Below are 22,172 nucleotides of genomic sequence, written 5' to 3'. Positions count from 1 at the left end.
ACAATATGTAAATGTGATTTTTGTTGACGTAACCTTTGCTTACACTGAGTTCATACTTGTTTGTGCAGTTTAAAGTTCTGTCCACGTTTATGCAAATGTGTGAGGCTACAACTTAACTATAAATGCAAAACAATAACAGCAATGAAACAATAGTTGGCTGGATGTTGACATCAGTTGAGCTCCATTACTCTCACCAACTTGACAGAGAAACTTCCGCAGACTGGAGGTAAGACTTCATTCACCTTTATTAATGGGGTGGAGACGAGTGCAAGCACAAGTGTGTTGTTTCAATTTATTCCCAGTAATCCATTCTACCCAAGAAAGAGCATATTATTAGCCGAGGCGATGAGACGAATGAGCGCGATAATGACAATATTCAGATAAACAAGTTTTGTTATGCTTATGCAAATTCACAAATGTGGAAAATGGAACACATCCCTCCGAAAAAATGCGATGAATTGTTTGTGGAAATGAAGAAAGTACTTGAAGAGAGAGTGAGTGTTTCAATATGACTTTTCCTTTTCTGTCACACTGCCATTATCCATGCAAAGAGGCATCAGTCAGCTGGAAATGTGACATGAAATTACCCACAATCCCCCTCTGCCCTCTCATCAAGTTGGCAGTTTCACAGTCCGGAAGAGAAGCTGGATAATTTAGGGAGGAACTTCAAGTGAAATCTTGCGTGTCTTGTGTGCACCTGCATGTGTGTATGGCTGTGTGTGTGTGTGTGTGTGTGTGTGTGTGTGTGTGTGTGTGTGTGTGTGTGTGCGTGTGTGAGGAGCAGATAAGTGGGCTTCTCCGGTTGGAAGTTTGGCGCTGATTGAAATGTAACTTTTTTTACTTGCAGATAGAGACTGATAGGAGCAAACTTCTCCCTGACATCGCTCCATTTGCAAACTAATTATGGATCAAGCTTAGGGCCAGTGATGTGACATGCACCGTAAAAATCTTCAAAAGTATGTCATCAACAAGTATATGAACTTTACCCGCATTTCCTCCATTAATAAGGCAGATTGCTTAACAGTACGAGACAACTTAAGGTACCATATTTTTCTAACTTGCCTGAAGGCTTTGTGATCACATCCAAGCTCTTCAAACAAACCTTTAAACCTCTGCTTAAAGCCCCGACTAATGTCTTTCAGCAATTAATCCTACCAGTACACCGCCTGAAGTTCCTTGCTGACACCTGGCTTAGTCCCCAGGCTCAAGACAAGTCTCATCTACTTACCATCTGTCTGCCTGTGGGCCACAGATGTGCTGATGAAGAGTAATGAAGGCAAATTACTGAGAGCCTATATTCAGGAGAAAAGTGAATAAAATGCACACGGCGGTGTACATGAAAAGGCAATGAAATCTAAATGTGCTTGTGTGTCATTATTTGGTTAGCGCTTTGCCACCGTGTAAATGACGAGAGGGATCATCTTCCAGCTGAGATATTTGCATAAATCCATAGTTAGCGCGATTGTTTACAGTCTGCTGATGCCATGTTGAATTTCTATTCATTGGCCTAATTGAACAGAGACGCTTTCTTTCTGCATCTCCAAGTAAGCTGACGAACAAAGTGTGTGTATGTGTGACAGCTCGGACTGTCCTCTGCCTGTGGAATAGCGTAAGTGAGTATAGACGAGAGGGACGAGACAGTTAGTCATGCTCTGTCCCCGTGGAGACATCGGAGCACACTCTGCTTCCACCAGTGCTCTGCTGGGGATCTAATCATGGACGACCCTGGCACAGTAAAATGGAATATGGAGCCATGCTGGAACCAATGTGCTTGGTGGAAAACCAGTCGGGGACATTCAGGGACATTGGTTGCTCGTATGTGGAATTTTGAGTTACTCCTACTAATAAGCACTTACAAGGATCTGACCAATATCTGATTATAGACTCAATTGGCTCATCTAACACCATATTTACTCAATTATTCTCTCTTGCGAATGGAATATAGATATTGATTTGTCTTTTATCTTGACCTCTCTGTTTTTCATAAATAGTTTATCTGAAAGTTTCCATTTCAAATGAAAGGAGACAGAATAAGCCAGACTGCTGCAGTGGGATAAAGATGATAGCCGTTAAAAGAATCCCTCAAAAATGTCTTGGATTGGCAAGATTTTGAAGTCTGGACTTGTTTGTATACCGCCATGTCACGTATAGCTTCTCTAAGGGCTTTACAGGCCCAAACACCAATTGTTCCAAACTCTCTGAATTCATCTTAGTCAAACAGCAATGTCAAGAAGAAGAAGAAGAGTGTTTGGAACTTTGAAACAAACTCAGATTCTCGTCTTTCGTACTACAGTAACTGCTTCGATGCAAAACACAGAGCAGGCTTTTGAACAATCGTGCCGAAATGATGGACATGTCTTTGATTAGATGCTTTAACCATCATTGATCTCATGATTACAATGTTAACTGAGCTGTCTGCTTCAGCATCTGGCATCACTGACTCAGTGTAGGGGAAGAAAGAAGGGGGAGGCAGGCCCACTTATCATGCATGACCGTGCGATCTCTTCCTCTGAAAGCTACCCGGCTTCATTATGTGGGAGAAACATCAGACATGCTGGTCACGTACAGTGATGCACACCTGCTCGGTACACCATGAGGAAATGATAGTGAAGTAAATACTGTGAAATATTGTTAACGTAACGTATCAAACAGTTCTAATGTTACAAGATTTATATGTAGTATTTATATTGTGTGTGTGTGTGTGTGTACCCAGTATTCTCCACCCCTGTGCCTTTCTTTTGATTGTACTTGTAAAGCTTTGAAACATTCACGCTCTCAAATGATGTCATGGCTTTTATCCTCCTCCCTCATTCTTATCAGTGCGTGTCCAGCTGACACTGATCAATGGCGGCGGCAACAGGAAAGACGGAGAGGACAACAGAAGTATTGACAGCGTGAATGGATTGTGCAGGAGGCCAGTCACTTCAGCTGCACAGTGATTTGGCCCAGTGGAGACTTGTCAGAACAAATGACTTACTTCATCTATTTCTCATTTTCCCTCACCCACTATTCTTCCGTCCTTGTGATGAACAGTAATGTTCTTAAATGGAGTACATTACCCGCGTGTCATAAATGGAGGCAATCATTGCACCCACCAACGCTCATCTATATTGCATGAGGTTGCGAAATTAAAGGTGCGTCGTCTAGCGAGGGAGTGCAAATCTATTCAGTCACCTCAGATATGCATGTTATGGCCTAAGAATAATAATGTGACAAAGCTTATTCAAACCAATACAAGTCAACGAGGCCAGTCGACGATTGAGGACCGATTGCTGCGTTCCATTTTGAGGCCGAACCTTTTGCAAGAAAATTCCGTAATCAAAACAGGATGCAGGTGCAAAGGGATTTTATTCAAGGCTCCAAAACAAATCATAGAAATCTAGAGGTGAAGGAGATAGTAAGGGTTTGTAAACTCTCAATCGATTTCAAAGACAGAGAAATCTCACATCTCTGGGTAAGAAATAGACGATCGTAGCCGTCCAAACTTCTGAGTGAAGTCGGCCCGAGCTTGGACTAAAGCTTCCTCGTCGATGTACACCACCGGTCTCCTCGCTGTGACAAAGTACTGCGCCTTCCTCAGGCTCCAGCCCAGGACGTACATGAGCAGGCCGCACACAGCAGCTGTGGATCTGCCAACGCCGGCGTTACAGTGAACGTAGACGGTGTGACCGTTCTCCAGGAGACCATGAAGCAGGAACACAGCCTGGGGAAGCATCCTGACCCGACCTGTCAATAAGATTCACACTAATCATTTTACTGACTATATCCTTGTATGTCCTTAAAGTGTCCTTACCCTCGGTGCTCATGTCAGGAGTGGGAATCCACACGTACACCAGGCCACAGTCTTTGTACAAACGCATCATTGTCTCGGGGCTCACGGCTTCGTCAAGGTCGCTCCTGCAGCCGTGGGAGTTGTTCACCAGATCCCACTCTGTCTGGAAGTTCATCACCGCGGTAACGCCCAGCTCCTGCTTCATTTTCACAGTCACGTGTTCCATCTGTCGTGGGCAGCTACCCAGCCAAACCCGCGGCAGCACCCTGTAGCCAACAAACAAACAACAAACGCTCATTTCATTTTACAGTAATGGTTGATAATTAGCTGCAGTTGTGGCAAATGGAGCAGCTGCATCCAATTACTAATGAGACTGCAGCACTATGTTCCATCCACACTGTTATCTACTCCTCAGACAGGCACTCCAAACTGATTGTTTCCCATAATATGATAAGATTGACAAGTATCCACATATGAGCCACAATCTGGCTGTAAAGTTTTAGAGATCAATCCAAACATCCTCCAAAAGTGTATTTCATGTGTTTATACAGTTCCCCAGATCCTCAATGCTCACAGAACGAACCACACAGGTCTTAAATAGGTAGCTCGGATTTCATGGTTTTGGTTGTTAGGGAGACAAGATTGAACCAAATGTTCAGCCGTAACATTTTGAGGCTCATCTGGGATATGAACCCAAGACCTCTCTCGCCCTATGAAAAGGTGCGTGTTGGCTAATTAACTGTGTATGTGTGTGTGTGTGTGTATTTGGCAGCGTATGTTTGAGCCATAACCTTTTATGTTAATTGCCCATAATTTATGAAACCATAATCTTACAGGGAGCACACACTCAGCTAAATTAGATACATATTAGATACTTATTTTCAAGAAAGAGACATGACTGCTAAAAAATACGTAGAAACCAAAATACTTAACAAAGAAGGACTAAGGAATCCTTTTGTATCAGGGTCGTGGCAGTACTCAGACTTAGATCGACGATATAAACAATGACATGAGGCTGAATGGAGGAGTTTGGTTACATTTCCATGCTATGAGGAAGATATGAGAGGAGACACTGATACCATCCTAATGTTGTTAAATTCAGAGTGGAAATGCATCTGGAAAAATGTCTGTTGTTATATAATTTGATGCACACATAAGATTTCACATCACAAAGGCAGAAACACAAGACGTCCCAATAAGCAACACAATTAATTAAGTTGGAGGAGGAGGATGCATCTCGATTAGTAAAAGTAAGTGCAGGATTCATATAGTTTGTACTATGCCAATCTGCAGGTTTGGGGCCTTCTACGAATTCTTCTACAAAATCATGTGAAGAGTGTTTTCTTGTACTACCTGGAGAAATGCATTGCCTTCTGACCGGCAACACCAAAGTAAAAGTTGGTGGTGTGTTTCATCTCATCCGTGTGGCCTGTTTCCTCGATCCAGTGACCAATTGGATGGCAGTAGACTCCATCCACTACATTGCTCTCATCATATATACAACATCTGTCATGACTGGGACCACTGCCTTTCCACAAAAAAGAGAAATAACCAAGTTAAAATTTTAAGATAGACAAGAGAAACATACTACTCGTAATTGTAATAATACTTTTAAAGCTTTCCTCGCGTATAATACATCCACATTTGACATTTTAAATGTAAATACAGTGAGCCAGGCTTTGTTAAGTAACTTCCGATTAAAACGCTGGAGCCAGATATTGTAAATAAGTGTGTCATTGGCGCCATCGTGTGGCTGTAACGACGCAATGCACCGCAAAAACATAAACAAACATGGCGCGAGCCAATGAACGTTTGCATATTACCGTCCAGCACTTTTACCGTTATATTAACATTCTAAATTTCAGTGACGCGCAAACCTATAACTTTCTAACTACATACACAAATACAATGCAAATGCTCACTATGGATATATAACTCTACCTTCCCAGATATAAGCGCCTTTGAGCCGCTTCATGTATTTGAACCACAGCGTGTCCTTGCACGGTTCCGCCAGCTGCACCTCGCCGATCCACAGCGCAGGTTCTTGGTGTGACAGAACCGTCTGGGAGGCTTTCATCTGCACCGCTCCCTGCGTGTCCCAGTGTCCCATTTCGGGACGCGAACCCAAGACAAACACCTCCAAGTCCGAGGACTCCGGAGTGAGAATTACACCGAATCTAAACAACATCGCCGCAGCCCGGATAATATCATACGTTTGAGATAATATGGCGAGATTACTGAGCGGTTTATTAAGATCTAATACGGCTTAAGGGAAACATCTTTGGTTCTAAAAATAAAAACGGTGCTTTAGGACGGGACAGTTTAGAGGAGGACAAATAACAGGAGGTCCCACTCTTACAACTTTACATCTCTTGAAACAGACATAGACAATTGCACCCATTATTTATTCCATATTTAATAGAACTGACACTCAGCTTTTGATAATCGATAGAACACATTATTTTAAACATTAAAGAAATGAAAATAGCCTGGACTCAACTAACCAGCACTGCTCCCAGTAACCACATGCACTTGTATGTGTATGTACTTTGTATTTTTGTATATTTTCCCCTATTTTTTATATTTAAAAGTTATATTGCTAAGTTATTATGTATTCTCTACTGATGCCTCTCTTTGCTACCTCTTGCTGCTGTAACACCCGAAACTTGTGTGAAACTGTGGAACTAATAAATACAATTATTATGTATTTATTTATTAGTTCTAATTCTTTATTAGTACTTACGTTATCTTTTTGAAAATAAGATGAAATCATCAAAAGGTCATTGAATCATACCCATATTGACCCTAACCCAACTGCTCCACATGCTCATGCTGTGCTCCTGCCGTCAGTGTGTGAATGGCAGTGAACAAATACTCCACAATAACCAAAGACAAAACATAATCAAACATGACAGACGAGGTGACAAGACAGTGACTTCACATATTCCTCATGATTTAGCTGCTAATCAAAGTAGAATCAAACATCTACATTTCTGGGACTTCAGGATTGTCTGTTTTGGGACAAGCGTGAAGGTGAACTGCAGTTTGGTGTCATAATCAGGGAATATCCAACACCTGGGGCTGATTTCAAATAACTTAAGCCGTACCAAAACAACCACAGAGGGTCTGCCACCTGTTTACCACACGGTTTGTTCATATTTAATACCACATATCAGGTTTGACAGAGCTGTAACTTCAATTAATGCGTTCTTTCATTTGTAAATAACACTGTTGTAGCTTGGCACAATGTCTGTGTTCTCCCTAGAGGTGAGCACTGGGAGCATGCATCATGCAGGCATGTTTGGTAACCTCCACGTGACTCTAATTGGAACTGAGAGGCGGTCTGAACGCACTGAACTGAGCAGTTTTGGACTGGATTTTAAAATTGGACAGGTGAGTTGCAAATATTGTAACAAGTCTAGTCTTTTATCTTTCAATGCATTATTTTAGTTCCTCATTGGTTGGTACTTTGAATGCTACATATCAGGCTGCTTTCACTGAGGCATATTAGACAATTCTCAGTCAGTGGTTCTCAACATGTAGGAAGTGATCCACTGCTGGTATTTGAAGCACTGAGTGCCTTTATATCTGACCAGCTGACTGTAAAATCCAAATTAAAATCAATAGAAATGGTTTGTTAGTTGAAATGGAAATGATTCGCAAACAGTAATAATTTGGACACACATTGGGACATTTCAGCTGCTGCGTGGTTCTGTTATGTGCTTAGATTTATAGTGTTTTGTATTAAGTATCTGAATGTTGATGTTTCAGTCTAAATGCTGAGTCCATCATTTCAGGCCTTGATTCTGTGTTTAATGTTCTTTATGTGCTAATTCAACTCCAGACAGGAAACTTCACGGTGACGACGCTCTTCTCTCTCGGGTGTCTCCTCCTGCTCAAGCTGGAGAGAGACCCTTACCATGAACTGCCTGAAACTGAGTGGTTTTGCTCCACGATCGTGGTGACGGTGCCTAAGGAGGATGTTCTCCTTTTCCCCTGTCACAGATGGGTGTCCAGGGGTGAACGTGTGGTGCTCAGAGGAGGGAGAGGTCAGCGTTTTATTATTTGTTTTACAGTCACTGCACTGTTTAACCATTATGTTACAGCTGCACTAATATTTGTATATTAAAATCTGGTTTCATTGCATCTGCACTTGACAATTAATTACATTTATTATTATTTATATGTTTTTGTTTATCCTCAAAGCAACAAAGCCTTTTGAGGACGATCATCCTACACTGTTAGACCATCGGACCAAAGAATTGGCTTTTCAGAAAGACGTGTACCAGTGAGTATGCAATGAATTCCCGTGGATTCTTCTTCTGGATCTTTCATTCACAACTTTTGAGTTCTTAACTTTCTGTCTTTGGTCCATAGATGGGATGAATTCAAAGGAGGACTGCCATACACCATAGGTATCAGAAATCCAACAGCCCTTCCCACAGAGCTGAGATACTCCTTCTCCAAATCCTTTGAATTTGCATTTACCAACAAAGAAGCGTAAGTACTACAAACTCACATTGAGGCGGTTTTTACATTTAACATGAACAACTTTAGATTTTCCTCTGCATATCTTGTATCTGGATCACCAAAAAGCACAAGGTGTAAATGCTCACAGGGCACATTGGGATTGGATTACAATCCAATCTGCACGATGATCCGATTTGTCACATCTAGCCAAGCGTAAGTGCAATGCAGGGATAAACTCATATATACTGTATTTCTTCTCATCTTTGCCTCTGTAGAGAAGCTGAGCTCAGACTGAAAGGCCTGCTGGATGCTGAGGAGCAGTGGGAAAGCTTTGAGGCTATAAAAGAGGTGTTTTGGTTCGAAAAGACGCCCATTTTAGGTATTCCCGTGGTATGGTGACCTGATCTAATTGAATCTCTCTGTACACAACTTGAATTGCGTTATTGTGTCCCAGATTACGTCTCTGAGCACTGGAAGGATGATGAATTTTTTGGCTACCAGTTTCTGAATGGCGGCAACCCCTATGTCATCCGCCGCTGCTCGAAGCTTCCATCCAACTTTGCTGTCGCAGAGGAGATGGTGAAGCCTTTTCTGGCCAATGGAAGTACTTTGAAAGCAGAAATGGAAGTATGGTCCCTCTGCAGTGATCCACGCCCGACATGTGCCTTACCTTTCATCCCAACTGCTTTACGTTTGTCATTTCTACTCCACAGAAGGGCAACATATTCATTTGTGACTACAAGAACATGGAAGGTCTGTCTACGAAGGTTATAGGTGGGAAGCCACTTAATGTGACTGCTGCTCTCTGCCTGCTCTACCTGAATCCGGAGAAGAAACTGCTGCCCATTGCCATTCAGGTCCCTATTTTATCTTCTAAAACGATTAATTCAACTTGTGTCCTTATCCTTGTGATCTGCCTCTGCAAATTCCAAATCTTGCCCGCCTCTTCAGCTGGGTCAGCAGCCCTCGGAGAACAACCCTGTTTTTCTGCCTAGCGACACCGAGTCTGACTGGCTGCTGGCCCAGCTGTTTGTGAAGAATGTGCACGCTATCGATCACGAAATTGTCCAGCATTTACTGCTCGCTCATCTAACGCCAGAGGTCTATACAGTGGCCACGTTGCGCAACCTCCCTCTGATTCATCCACTGCACAAGGTAGGGTGTTTACGTTTGGTGCTGCAGTGTCACAAGTGAACCATGTCATTCCATCTTTTTGCCTCAGCCTGTCTTCTTCCTTCTTCATACGTAGCTTCTGATCCCACACCATCGAAGTACCCTCCAAGTTAACCTCCTTGTCCGTCCCGCCATTCAAGGGAATGGTAAAATATTGAATGTGGTATGACTCGAGTCCTTTCCATCGTAAAAACCCTTTGTTTTGATCATATTTTACATAGTTGAAGCTCTTTGTTCCAAACGTTGGCGCTCTCTTTTCTAAGCTGTCACTTGACGAGCCCGGGTTGGACGAGCTCCAAAGGAGGACGCTCTCTGAAGTGACCTACAGCTCCCTCTGTCTGCCTGAGAACATCGCGGCTCGAGGACTGGAGTCTATCCCAAACTACTACTTCAGGGATGATGCAATGAGGCTGTGGAGCATCATCAACAGGTGAGAGACTGAAAACCAACCCTGATCAGGTATCTTATTGTCCTTGCTCGGTAAATAAGGAGCACAATATGGAGGGAAATCGGCTTTTGTATTGGTTAACTGTGGTTTCCTTCTTGTTTTGACCTCAGCTTTGTCACGGCAGTTGTAGCGTACTACTATCCATCTAACTATGAAGTGGTCATGGATTTCGAGCTCCAGCAATGGATTCACGAGATCTTCACCTTTGGATTTCTGGGAAATCGTGACACAGGTGTCTGAGTTGTGTTATGTTTTGAAGGAAACTAAACCGTAGTTTAGTTTCCAGTCTGTTGTTTATATCGGGATGTGATTCTTTATTCATGTTTTGTGCATTTTTAACAAAATCGCTCTTAAAAGGAATGCCTGAACGCTTTCAAACTGTGGAAGAGGTGATCAAGTTCGTCACCTTGGTGATCTACACGGCCTCGGCTCACCATACCTCTCTTAACTATGGACAGGTGAGCGTGTTGAATAATTAACACCGAGTTGACACATGACCCCTAATAGGACATCTGGCCTCCCAAGTCCAAATGCTACAGGGCCGAGTTCATAAAAGTTCCTTTCCGTTTTGATTTCAGTCAGGCATGTGGATATCTGAATACAATTAGCTGTTGTTGTGGTTGTTGTGTATTTGCTATAGATTGATTATCTGGGATGGATCCCCAACGGGTCACTGCTCCTGTCCCAACCTCCCCCAGTGACCAAGGGACAGTCCAGCATGGAGACCATTCTGAAGACTCTGCCAAACAAGTCGGTGACATCAAAACAGGTGTTGATATTGTGGTTGCTCAGCAAGAAGTACGACGACTTTGTAAGTTTGAACTTTGCGTCAAAAGTGCCACAGGAGTTGGACTATCAACCGTTTCCTCACGACACTCCGCCTCTTGTCTTTGTCAGGTTCCTCTGGGATCTTACCCTGACCGGCATTTTGAAGAACCCGCCGTCCAACAGATGATCGAGGATTTTCAAGCTGAGCTGTCCTCCCTCAGCGCGATGATCACCAAAAGGAACCTAGAGCTTGAGCTTCCTTACAACTATTTGAATCCAACAGAAATCGAGAACAGCGTAACTATTTGACACTTTATTCCACTACGGCATGTTCTGTCTCTGTCGGCTACAAAAGCACTGATCCCTTTCCTGTAAACTAATGGCTTATCCTGAAAATAAATAACTCATTTGTACATCTACTGTACTTTTAATGGTGGGCAAAACAAGAAATGTGGTATTGTAGAATGACTATACAATCAGTATCAGTTCATTAGGCTACTAGTGGTGTTACTTTGACTGATCCTGACTCAGTATCACGTGTTGACATCACCGCCTGCATCGCTGCTTTTGCAAAGAAACTTAATACCTCAGCAATGATTGACTCATCCATTTATTTGCTTATACGTGACTACAGCCCAAAACATTTCAATCAACAATCTGGAAAGCCAAGTCACTTAATCTACAGTAGAGCTACTTTGCAGAGATTGTTGTGTACACCATGCTTGAGACCCTTTACAAGCAAACGTGTGCGGCTCCAGACTCCAGGTGTTGCATCCGTGTGCTGTCAATACTGACTCATGCAGATCGATGCATTCAGCAGCCCATCAATACTGTGGGAAACCGGAACAGCTTTGACTGAAGATACAAATATTTCAAGTGTGGCTGTGATTAGTGTAAGAAACAAACAAGACTTTTACTGTTGTTAAAGAGCCAAAGAATAATTGTATGCTTTAAGAGGGCGCACTGGCTTTTAAATACTTTATTAAACGGTGCCAGATCACATGTGCCGTCTTCACGTGACTCTCCTCCTGTAATGATTTGTGGTCCCGACCTTCACAATATCCAAACCCAGACAACAACAACAGACTTCTCCTGAGTCTAGTTTGCAAACAGGATAACCAAATCTACAGGGGGCGGGCTGGAAAGGTGAGAAGACCATTTGGAATAAAACAGTTTACAGATTAAAAATGAGGGATTAGCATTACCTCGTGTAAAGTGCAATCATAACTCGTGTTACATAGAAACACTTTCCCCATGGCTATACTGGAAGGCAAGACTGTGAAGATATATCAGTACATTACAGAAAAACAAATCTATTATGTGTATTTCTCTTCAAGAAAATATACTGTATTATACAAGAATAGGAGCACGTGTTCAGCACAAACCCATGCAAGTGTAAATGCATCTTTATTCCTCCACTGTATCAAATATGGTTTCATTAAGGCTTCTCTTTCCACTCCTGTACGCAGGAGCTTTTTGTATAAACAGAAAAAGAATAAACTCACTTGCGACGTGTAGTTTTTGGCGCCCCCTAATGTGTTACTGTTAACTGCATCCGTTCAGTCTGCGTTTCTCTTGGTCTCGCCTTTTCTTTTAGTCCCAAACACGCTTCTTACGTACAGCTGCTACAGGCCAAGGGTGTGTTTCTGTGTCTCTATTCGTCATGGCTGAGGTTTGTTGCTGACTGAATGGATGCAATTCACAACAACACAGGCTAGGGGGCTCTAAAAGCGACACTGTCCTGCTTTAAATTCCACAGTGACTTGTGGTGCGGCTGTGACGTGTTAGGCCTGTTCGGGCCGAGTGTTGACGTGACGCAGGGCTCGGTGGAGCGAGTGTCCGTCCCGCGCCGTGCACATGACGGGGAGAGGCACGGGATCGGTGCTGTGCTCCGCTGTGTTGTAGTGGCACTTCTTCAGATGGTTTGACATGCTGGGGAGATCAGTGAAGCCCCATGAAGTCACAGGGCTGAAGGCAGTGCTGAATCTCCACACCTGCACCGGGCAAAAGAAACAGAGATGGAATAAACAAGCTAGAGCTCACACGTCCACGATCACAATTACCTCAACTTAAGCGCTTCACCCATTCTGCAACAGCTCCTACAACTACAAGTCTTATATCTGAGAAGTGAGCTGACCGGACAATCAGACAATTTAGTATTTACTCACTTTGTTTTTGACCTGCCATGAGACAGGGTATTGCCTCCGCTCCCACTGCAGCTCCACGATGCCCCTGGTCTGGAGGAGACTGGCACACACCTCCCTCATGGTCCGGGACACCACTGACAGCTGACACAGGCTGAAGCTGTCCAGGAAGCCGGCTATGTGCCAAAGTATCTCAAAGGGGAGCCGACTGAAGTGGTCCGTCTCAGAGGCGCTCGGCAGTTGTGACACCGGACATGGCTGAACTCCAAAAGACCTGAGGTGCCGGTCGTGAACGACCTTGGACCCCTGAGTGGACGGGTAAAACCTGCGCTGGGAGAAGGTGCAGCCGTAGTACGCCAGGGGGCAGCGGTGCTCCATCCAGCCGTTCAGACCGGCGTGAATATCACCGTGGACGTTTGTGAAGTGGGAAGAGAACTGGTCCCGGCGTAAAGACTGACCGCAGATGAAGGGGAACGTGTGCTGGTAGCGGTTATGTGGGACCGCCTCCACTTCCAAAGCCTCCAGGACCAGGCCGAGGCGCAGCGTGCGGTAAGGGCTGGGGTAGGAGAGCTGGGGGGCGGCGTGGTCGCAGGCGGACGCAGAGGCCATGTCGCCCACTCTGGTGTTGGTTACCAAGATGGCCGCCGGGAAAGTGAACGTCTGCGTACCAAAGTCGACGTGGTAGCCGTCCACGTAGATGGTGTCGGAGATCCTTCGACACTCTCTGGACTCCTCTAAACAGAAGAACAGAGCTGCCGTGATCAGATCGATCTCTCCAAGACCCATGGGGTCGTCCTCCTGCTCCAGGTCCATGGTGTCCACTGCCTTGTCCTCCATTTTGGGTCGCGGTCTGTGCGATGAATTATCGGGGATGGAACGTCTTTGGCCGCTCAGTAGGGAGCAATGACCCTGGTCCCTGTGTAACTGGAAGTTTGGGAATCTTTGTTCAGGCGCCCAGTTTTCTAGCAGCACAAGGCCCCTGTCTTCCAGGATGACGTGTCCGGCTCTCTGTGCCACAGCCGGGGTGACGGGCAGCGGAGACGACATCGGAGAGGGCGGTGCTTCCTGTGAAACGCCGGCATTTATGTGAAGTTGGCCCGCGATGGGACCGGCAGGATCCACAGAGGTCCTTCTAGGTCTTGAGAGCGGTCCATTGGTTGTGTTTAAAACCTGTTGTCCTTGTGCTTCCTGAGCCCCGTGTCCGCTCAAACAGCTGTGACAAACGCTGTGCTGTGTCGAACTTTCAACATCTAAACCGTCGTTGGCTGAGGGGGTTTCGTCTTGCAGTCCATTTTGCAGCTCCCTGTTGTTGCTGTTGAGTCCATTCTCTCGCTCCACAGCTCCTCTGTTCGTGCTGTCGGAGGCGCCGGCACTGCTGAAAATGTCTAAAGCAGCAGCTAAGCTTCTCGCCGTCTCAACCGTGGCCTCATAAAGTCTACTAAAGTGCTCCTCCTTCAACCCATTAATTCCACTGGCAATCTTCTCCTTTGCTGAGCCTGGTGTGGGTGGTAGTGGCTCATATGCAGATGACAACTGCATGGGCGGCTCGAGGCTGGAGGCCTCAGAGTCAGCCGTAGGCCCGGCTGAGTCTGTTGTCCTTTTGTCTGCGCTACCCGAGACAAGTGACTCTCTCTCTTTGGTGGGAGCCATCGCAATCACCTTGAGGGACTCGATTAACGTGCGTTGGTCCTGAAGGGCGAGTGCCATGTCCAGCTGCTCTACCTCTTCAATGCCCCGGCTCAGGTTCTCATAGGAAGTATAGTCCAGACAGCGAACGGGCCATCTGTTCCACTCCATAGTGCAGCAAACGGCCCCGGCTGGACACACCACGAGATGTGCGGACATTTGATTCCGAACAAGTGTTGCAGGACAGCCGTAGCCGCTGTTGAGGCAGGGGACCCTCTCCAGCTGACAGAGAAGGTGGTGTTCATCAAGTTTACAGGAATGGAATGCAGCCCCGCACACCAGAGGACAGCTGATGAGATCACAAGAGATGCCTGGTTTAGGTCTGACCATGCATCTGTGGTTGACACAGGACACACAGTGCTCATGGTTCTCCTCCATCTTCAAAGCGGAGGGGGTGGAAAGCGGACAGTGACCGTGGCTGTGAGGCGATCCACAACGCTGCAACAGAAGGAGAGCACATGTCAGTGTATGTTCTACAAGAAAACAGTTCAAACTTAATAATCTTGAGCCAAACACAAAAGCTGCTTTAATCAAATCAGTCACAATGGACACACAACAAAGAGGGAACAGTAACATCAACATTAAGAAAACAGCAGCAACATTTTCACACTTCGGACAACCGTAGAAACACACACACACATCAATATTGTTCTCGTCGGCGTACATGTCACTTCTTTGGTAAGCCCGGCAAAAGGTGCAGGATGAGATGAGGTAACTTCCCTTTGTATCGTGCAAAACATAAGATCACAAAGTCAAGTGTGCGTTCAACTGGACATTCTAATGTGTGTTCTAATGTGTGGCTCACAACAGTATCACTCTACAGCCACCAACTAACAACCTGATGTCCAATGTAAAAGAGTGATGTCATCGGACATATAAGGTGATGCCATATATCAGCAATAGCATCATCCAATAACAAACAGTGATGTCATCAAAAATGAAGTACAGCAATGATGTCACATTTATTGGCCACTAAAATATACATTTCAGAATAATGGGAACCTTATGAATTACTAATGATCGTGTTCATCTTTTGCCCTTATAATTAGGTTTGTGCAACATGTACTGGCTTATGCACAAACAGTAACGGTAACCAGGCGTGTGTGTGAGTGTGTGTACATAAAATGCTCCCTTCAAGCAGTTCATTAGGGTGGCTCGCTTGTGTTGAGTATCCAAACTAATGCGCATGTATGTCCGAGACAAGCTACTGTTCATGTGTTACATTACGTTGAAGTATTGTTCGAAGTTTGGCAAAATACTGACAACAACACGAGTAGCTTCCGTTACTAGCAGGTTGCACATTTCTGCAAACGAGCCAGTTTGTTTCTCACTCTTTAGTTGCCAAATGAACTTGTTTGTGCTAACAATTATAAGATAGCTTACCGGTGGTGTGACATAATTAGTGACCAGGTTAACTGGTGACTGCAGTCGGGATATGCCGGTTGTGACGGCAGATGTTGACAAACAAACGTAGTTGTCCCCTCATATGCCTCATTGTGTTTTATTTAACGAAACAGTTCTTCGCAGTCGCTAATTTATTGTCTTATTTCCAATGTTGAAAATGTTTCACGACCGCGCCCGTGAGAACTTATTTCTGTGTTCAACAGCAGCCGGCTAAAGCAGCTTGTCGATGCATTCCGGCTAGTCACCAGTTAACGCGGTCACTCCTAAATCCCCTACACTGGCTAATGTTAGCTAGTGAGCTCGGAGTTGAACCTCCCCGACAACAACTTTTTTAAGACAACATGGGGGTCACGTGTAGTACATTCTTACCTTGACGCTGTGTTAGAAGAGAAAATAAGAGACGTCTGACTTAATAATTGTATCAAAAATACAACTCTGTGAACAAAACTGCCAATGATAGCTAGCTACATCTCCCATTGCTCTCCGCCGTGACGTTGTGTATCACGATCTTGCGTTGCGTTCAAGTCCACCCACACAGCTCATACTTCTCACAATTCAAGTGAACAACGCACAACCAAGCAAATGCTCAAATGTACAGATCGTTAAAGTCCTATTGATAAGACAGCTAAACCAAATTGGCACCGCTTTCAACGTGCCTTTGGTCGTTTTTGGTCCTTTGTAAGACAAATGTCATAATATGTGGCACATCGACCTTCGACGCCCCAGTATATACAGTTTTGATCACTCGGTTATAAACGTATTTAAGTTAGTGCTTGTATTTATAACTTGGCGATTCATCCATTAAAAGCCCATCTTTTCTCCTTTTCAGATAAAGCCTTTAACACCATGCGGCTAGTTAGCTATGCTATCTCCAATGTCATCAGTTAGTTCTATTGTCTATGGTTGTGGATTTGAATATGATAACAAAAATGTGGAATGACGAGGATTGATCGAGATCCTGAAAACGTTCCACTCACAGGATCTCTTTCAATCAGGCATTGCTTTGTATTTTTATGAAACTGACTTTGCACCTGTATCATTCTTTTACCTTCCATTAAGACCATAGTACCATGCGCTTCATAACTATTAACCCTTTGAGTACACTCTACATTGCTGTTGACTTTTTTTGTTTTTGGTTTAGGTAATTAATATATATCAATCTCATTCGAAACAACCTCTCTTTTTAAATGTGTGTATTTTTTTGTCAGTAGCTATTTAAATACAAGCTACAAAGATGCTGCTGTCTTCAAACAAGAGGGAGAATACTGGAATGATCACATGAGCACAAGCACAGAGTTAACATGTTTGGGACGACAGCCATCTCTTTATTTATGTGGATTCAATTAGTCAGAGATATATATGAAAAAAAAGCACAATAAACAGAAACACAGATTTTCACAACACAGTGTACATAACTGTTGCTATAGTTACGACGACCCATTACCACGTTGTTCCTATAGTATTCTATAGTACATGTATCTATTGCCGTTTGTGTTCTGTTAAAATACAATTTGTGAATAAGTTATCTAATGAAAAAAAATGCTACATTTGTCTATATGTTATTAGAAAAGGAAAGGTGACTGCGCCAAAGGGAATCTTTACAAAAATGAAACAAAGCCCTTCTGGTCCCAAAACACCTTAGACACCAAGGCATATGTGGAATCTGAAGCCCTCTAAGGTGCTTACTCTTTGATAACGTTGACTTGTTGGTCCTGTGGCATGTGTGTGGCGTTCAACGCCGGCTGGCTGGAAAAGCTGCAGTCCTGCAGACTGCCTGAGAAATCAGGATGTTTACTCTCTGAGCCCCTGAATGACTGAGAGTGTGACGGGCTGTATGTGGAGACGTAGGGCTGCGTGTATGATGAAATGAGTGTTTGAGTGTGTTGCTGTGTGTATGCAGTTGCGTAAGGTTGTGACTGAGGCGGAGTGTGAGTGAGTGTGAGGCTCTCCGCACTGCTACACGGTGGGAAGCCGTTCATGCTGGTGGGGCTGAGTCCCGGCACTTTAAAGGCCTCTACATATTCCAGACTCTCCATGGAGTTGTAGCTGGGCTGTGTTTGGCTGCACTGAGTGTATCTGCCTTGACTGTAGTTAAAGGTATCTTGGCTGAAGGAGGTAGATGCTGAGGGTGATGGAGTTTTGTTATGCTGCTGCTGATTCCTACATGGCCCCAGTTTGGAGGCCAAGGACTGTAGAGTGCCAAGGATCTGCTTCTGAATGTGAGTCTGCTGCGCCTGCTCTCTCTCTAGACGGCTTTGGTGCTCCACAAGCATCTTCACTGCCTGGCCAAGGTTGCGCACCTCAGATTCAAGACTCTGAATCTGCTCCTGAAGCCCACCTCTCCCTCCTGCGTCGTGGACTGCCTGTTGTGGGCTTGGGTTCCCCTCGCTATGGGCAGTGACTTGGCCCCCTGTGGTCTGTAGGCGGATGGCGGCACCAACTGACGACGTTAGAGGTGCCGGGGGAAGACGAATGCCAACCCGAGGTGGAGGTTGAAGGGAACGCACTGACAGTACTGGTCTCTGTGTGAGGAATCGCTTAGGGAAGCTGGATCCTCCTGGCTTGTTGCCGATAACAGTCTGACAACATTATGACAATGATCAGACAGTTAGTGACAAAGTGGACTACAACAACAACTACTACTACTACTACTGCTACAGCACTAAGATAGCAAATAAATGATTGAAAATAATGGGGGGTTTACTCTCTCAGCTGGAGAGTTGCCTCCCATGAGCCCCGCCCGTGAGCAAGGCACCAAAGCCCCAAAAGACAAATTTCAGATTCATGTGATAACTGCATAACTGTGATTTAGAAACTGAATTTCCCAGGTCTGAAGTTATTAACGGTTCTTTTTCTTAATCTGTATTTGGGTCACATTTGTCTTTAATATTTGCTCACCTTCTCAGTGGTCAGGTCATAGGTTTGAGGCTGTTGAGGCATTGCTCCACTTAAATCAACACCTTGGACAGTAGAGTGCTCTCTCCTCAGCAATGACGCTACCTGGTGGACTGACTGCAAAACACATCTTTCAGTGTCTTGATAGTGGAAAAGATGAATGTAAAAAAAAAAAAAGGCAACAGTATTTAGTTTCTCCAGTGCGTGTGGTTACCTTCGCCCTGTGTAACAGAGCTTTATCCAGCAGCCTTTTAGGAGCTGCCAGCATGGAGTTGGTCACTGGAGACGAAGTGACTCTCTTCCTCATGAAGGCTGCAGATGCTGTCCCTGAGGAGGACAAGACTGCCTGTACTGGTCTCACCAGATGTCTGTGTCTTGCTTGGTTAACACGCCACACCTTTCTCTGAGCTCTCTTTTCCCTTTTACTTAGATCTCCTACTTTCTTCCTCTTTTGGGTCAGGATGTCATTGACATAACCCTGACGCCGTTTTGCCAAGTACTCTGCCCTACTTGAAGGGTCTGCATCTCTCCGCTGCCTGTATAATCTTTGCTTTTCAGCGGCACTCACTTTTGCCATACCTGACAAGAGTAAAATAGAATAACAATAACAATAGACAATAATTAAAACATACAGGCTACACTTTATTTCTCCACCTAATGTCTTTTTGCAGCTTTTGTATAGAAAAGCTCATTTATATAGGAACGTTACTGATGTTACCAGGAAGAAGAGTAATACAAGTGACGGTAACACCAGTGACAATTTGGAGAAAACACTACAATTTGAACAAAATGGCTGCCATGTGTCAGACCACATGTCTTCAGTCAATATCAAAATCATGTAACTCTTTAATGTAATACATTTTTTTGTTCAAACTTTCACCCCTAGGGCTATGAAATGAGTAACACAAATGACAGACTTGAAAGCTTCACCTAAAATTCGAAGATAAAATTACACTTTAAACAAACAAAGTAAGAAGTATCTGACTTACCTTATGCTTTTGTCCACTGCACTTCTCCAAATGACCTCTTGTTCCAGGAAGTACTTCAGAGTCAGTACATTATTACAAAATAAAAGTGTTTTGTGTAGCAGTAACACCAATGACGTAACTGATATTTATTTGATATTATTAATAATAATTAGCTTTTTTTTTTTTTTACCATTTCAGTGTTGTATTTAATGTATGTAATGTTATGTAAATGTGAATGAGCTTTAATTCATGAAAAAAAAAGTGTTTTAAATGAAAACTATAGGCTCCACTTCCATGTATGATCAAAGTGACAAGACAATTCCTTGAACTTGGCATTTTAAATAAATTGCATTTTTTAATATATTTATTTTTATTTATGTATTTATTTAGTACCATTGCAAAGACAGTCTTTATTTATTCAACATATATAATGAATGTGAGTATTAGGTCAACGTCAAGTATTTTGGTGACTGCAAAAGTAAGTGACAGCACTTCCACCATTTTTGTAGAATGACTCAATCACGATTTTCCACTCTTTACTTGAATATTCACTCACACGGATCCACCCTAATGTGTCCATACCTGCAGAAACCAGTAAAATCCAGGAGATGTCACTGTTGTACAACCTTTGCCATTTTTTCGCTTCGGTTCAGCAGCCACTTTATTTTCGGTATTCCACCGCGCATTAGATTCAGTTGATCGGATTACAGGGGGCAATATTCAGCACGTGAAAATAACAGTATGGGGCCTTTGTGGAAGACTGTAAGGATGGTGAATTTGGTTAGCATTTAAATCATGCCTGGGGATATTCACACTTGAATATATAAGGCAATAATTTCATCCCAAAAAAATAAACCAAATTCACACAGCAGGAAATAGCATAGTAATCTGTTTTACTGTCATTGCCTGATCTGACGAGTGACAGTGTTCTAACTTCCTACTCTCTTCCTAAGAGAGCTGTGCAGTCCTGAGATGCCTCCTTAAAGAGACCCCTTGTCGATTGTGTTTGTCTATTTCTTTGATAAACGGCATTCTCCCTGCCAAAGCAGATGAATGCATTGGAGAACTATGAGAGCTGAATAGCTTGGTTTCCTGATTCACTGCAGCACCATAAAACCAGGGCAAAGTGTGAAAAATCATTCCGCAAAGGAATTGATTGTTGGAGATTTTCTGGGACAAAGAAATATACAATTTCTCCTTAATAGAGTCACCAATTTTTCATAACTTTGAGTCAAGATTGTGACGTTGAGTGTCACTCTTTAGAATATGAGAAACACTCCAAAACCATAGAACATCATGGCACACCCATATATTATTCCTTTCCATTTTGATAAAGATTAATAGTGTGATTTTGACACTGGGTTGATGACAAATGACAAATACATGTGTAATTGGTTGACAATAGCTAAATGCTTGAAGTCATTGCTGGAAACCCATGAGTCAAAACACTCCAGACTGCGAACCTAAAATAAACCCACCGCTGTCGCCATTTCCCCTACAGCATGGCCCAGCAGGCTCCAGCATCAAAGTAGTCTCTCTCTCTTTCTCTTTCTCTCAAACATGTCACTTTTAGTCAGGTTCAATATCAGATGCTAGTCCCCAAAAGCCCCAGGGTACCAGCAGTGGAAGTGTCATGGTGGCTTCTCTATAAGTTAATTTGTGATTGATCCTGCAGAAACTGACCACATAAACCTCAAGGCCCCCCTGGGACTGACTGGGTTACGTCTTTGAATAGAATAAAATGGAATGGAACTTGTGGGGATGGTATTAAATAATTTGGCATTCAATTCATTTCAACTAACCACTTGGGGGCGAAGTTGTTTTAAAAATCTATAAATTGGCCAAATGATGAATTACTCTCCAGCTGGCATCTTCAAGGAATCAATGAAATGACAATTTAAACTTAAAATCAATGAATAAGAGAGAAAGGGAGTGTCAAGAATATCTTCACCGCTAGAAGGCGCCGTATCATCACTGCGCTGTCCATGGTGCTGAAAAAAAACCTCCACTGTCAGTTACAGGCCTGGATATAAGTAAACTCGAGGAAAGAGCAGAGTTTGACGTCACGCTCAAGTTGACATGTTTCCATGTGACATAAACTGGTTTTCCGCCGTTCTGCTGATAATTCTCAAGCTTCTGTCTGCTTGCTGTTAGTGCTTGTCTGTCCAAAATCCATTTCGCCCCCCTCGGTTACTGGGCTCTCATGCAACTCAGATAGCTTTGACATCCATGCCTAATCTCCTCTGTCGTTTTTTACCCCCACCCCCCATTCTCTTTCTGACACACACACACACTTCCAATGGTGTATATTGATGGATACAATGGACATTAGTAAGCTTTTACCTCTACATGGCTCTTTTAGCTCCTTTATTGTGTATCTAATTAGGAGGTAATCAACACCCTGCATACGCTGTGGATTTAGGTCTGCAGATATATTACTTTGT

The 22,172-nt window shown here is 43.7% G+C and overlaps 4 protein-coding genes across 4 annotated transcripts; 1 reads left to right on the top strand and 3 right to left on the bottom strand.

Moving 5' to 3' along the window:
• Window positions 1-3,363: 3,363 nt before the first annotated feature.
• On the bottom strand, window positions 3,364-6,061 carry epm2a (EPM2A glucan phosphatase, laforin). Its single transcript, XM_076145871.1, has 4 exons — window positions 5,714-6,061; window positions 5,126-5,300; window positions 3,794-4,038; window positions 3,364-3,726 (listed from the first exon to the last, which is right to left on the bottom strand). The coding sequence occupies exons 1-4, from the start codon at window positions 5,958-5,960 to the stop codon at window positions 3,443-3,445; spliced, it is 951 nt and encodes a 316-aa protein (XP_076001986.1). The 5' UTR covers window positions 5,961-6,061; the 3' UTR covers window positions 3,364-3,442.
• A 957-nt stretch (window positions 6,062-7,018) lies between these two features.
• Window positions 7,019-11,035, top strand: LOC142994998 (polyunsaturated fatty acid lipoxygenase ALOX15B-like). Its single transcript, XM_076145874.1, has 14 exons — window positions 7,019-7,165; window positions 7,617-7,821; window positions 7,979-8,060; window positions 8,150-8,272; window positions 8,518-8,621; window positions 8,697-8,869; window positions 8,956-9,099; window positions 9,194-9,397; window positions 9,492-9,578; window positions 9,679-9,845; window positions 9,974-10,095; window positions 10,221-10,321; window positions 10,504-10,674; window positions 10,761-11,035. The coding sequence occupies exons 1-14, from the start codon at window positions 7,019-7,021 to the stop codon at window positions 10,938-10,940; spliced, it is 2,010 nt and encodes a 669-aa protein (XP_076001989.1). The 3' UTR covers window positions 10,941-11,035.
• Window positions 11,036-11,236: 201 nt separating this feature from the next.
• LOC142994994 (F-box only protein 30-like) lies at window positions 11,237-16,362 on the bottom strand. The gene is made up of 3 exons (XM_076145870.1): window positions 16,235-16,362; window positions 12,800-14,899; window positions 11,237-12,625 (listed from the first exon to the last, which is right to left on the bottom strand). The coding sequence occupies exons 2-3, from the start codon at window positions 14,837-14,839 to the stop codon at window positions 12,416-12,418; spliced, it is 2,250 nt and encodes a 749-aa protein (XP_076001985.1). The 5' UTR covers window positions 14,840-14,899; window positions 16,235-16,362; the 3' UTR covers window positions 11,237-12,415.
• An 841-nt stretch (window positions 16,363-17,203) lies between these two features.
• Window positions 17,204-19,418, bottom strand: LOC142994992 (uncharacterized). The gene is made up of 3 exons (XM_076145865.1): window positions 18,975-19,418; window positions 18,764-18,877; window positions 17,204-18,444 (listed from the first exon to the last, which is right to left on the bottom strand). The coding sequence occupies exons 1-3, from the start codon at window positions 19,335-19,337 to the stop codon at window positions 17,548-17,550; spliced, it is 1,374 nt and encodes a 457-aa protein (XP_076001980.1). The 5' UTR covers window positions 19,338-19,418; the 3' UTR covers window positions 17,204-17,547.
• Between the last annotated feature and the right edge of the window lie 2,754 nt (window positions 19,419-22,172).

This window comes from Genypterus blacodes, unplaced genomic scaffold (genome assembly GCF_046128005.1).
Source record: "Genypterus blacodes isolate CSIRO-AG114 ecotype Tasmania unplaced genomic scaffold, CSIRO-AGI_Gbla_v1 ptg000031l_1, whole genome shotgun sequence".
In the NCBI taxonomy this organism is placed as follows: domain Eukaryota; kingdom Metazoa; phylum Chordata; class Actinopteri; order Ophidiiformes; family Ophidiidae; genus Genypterus; species Genypterus blacodes.
The sequence above is the reverse complement of the archived record's forward strand: the minus strand, read 5'-3'. Positions and strand labels throughout refer to the sequence as shown.

What these genes read in the sequence shown, in the direction of transcription:
- epm2a (XM_076145871.1), bottom strand. Translation starts at nt 5,960, where the DNA reads ATGTTGTTTAGATTCGGTGTAATTCTCACTCCGGAGTCCTCGGACTTG. An exon ending in AGGCGCTTATATCTGGGAAG is followed by an intron (nt 5,301 to 5,713) that starts GTAGAGTTATAT and finishes TTTTGTGGAAAG; the next exon opens with GCAGTGGTCCCAGTCATGAC. An exon ending in AAGGCAATGCATTTCTCCAG is followed by an intron (nt 4,039 to 5,125) that starts GTAGTACAAGAA and finishes TGTTGGCTACAG; the next exon opens with GGTGCTGCCGCGGGTTTGGC.
- LOC142994998 (XM_076145874.1), top strand. Translation starts at nt 7,019, where the DNA reads ATGTCTGTGTTCTCCCTAGAGGTGAGCACTGGGAGCATGCATCATGCA. An exon ending in CTTTGAAAGCAGAAATGGAA is followed by an intron (nt 8,870 to 8,955) that starts GTATGGTCCCTC and finishes TCTACTCCACAG; the next exon opens with AAGGGCAACATATTCATTTG. An exon ending in CTGTGGAGCATCATCAACAG is followed by an intron (nt 9,846 to 9,973) that starts GTGAGAGACTGA and finishes TTTTGACCTCAG; the next exon opens with CTTTGTCACGGCAGTTGTAG.
- LOC142994994 (XM_076145870.1), bottom strand. Translation starts at nt 14,839, where the DNA reads ATGGAGGAGAACCATGAGCACTGTGTGTCCTGTGTCAACCACAGATGC. An exon ending in CATGGCAGGTCAAAAACAAA is followed by an intron (nt 12,626 to 12,799) that starts GTGAGTAAATAC and finishes TGCCCGGTGCAG; the next exon opens with GTGTGGAGATTCAGCACTGC.
- LOC142994992 (XM_076145865.1), bottom strand. Translation starts at nt 19,337, where the DNA reads ATGGCAAAAGTGAGTGCCGCTGAAAAGCAAAGATTATACAGGCAGCGG. An exon ending in CTCTGTTACACAGGGCGAAG is followed by an intron (nt 18,878 to 18,974) that starts GTAACCACACGC and finishes TGTGTTTTGCAG; the next exon opens with TCAGTCCACCAGGTAGCGTC. An exon ending in ATGACCTGACCACTGAGAAG is followed by an intron (nt 18,445 to 18,763) that starts GTGAGCAAATAT and finishes TAATGTTGTCAG; the next exon opens with ACTGTTATCGGCAACAAGCC.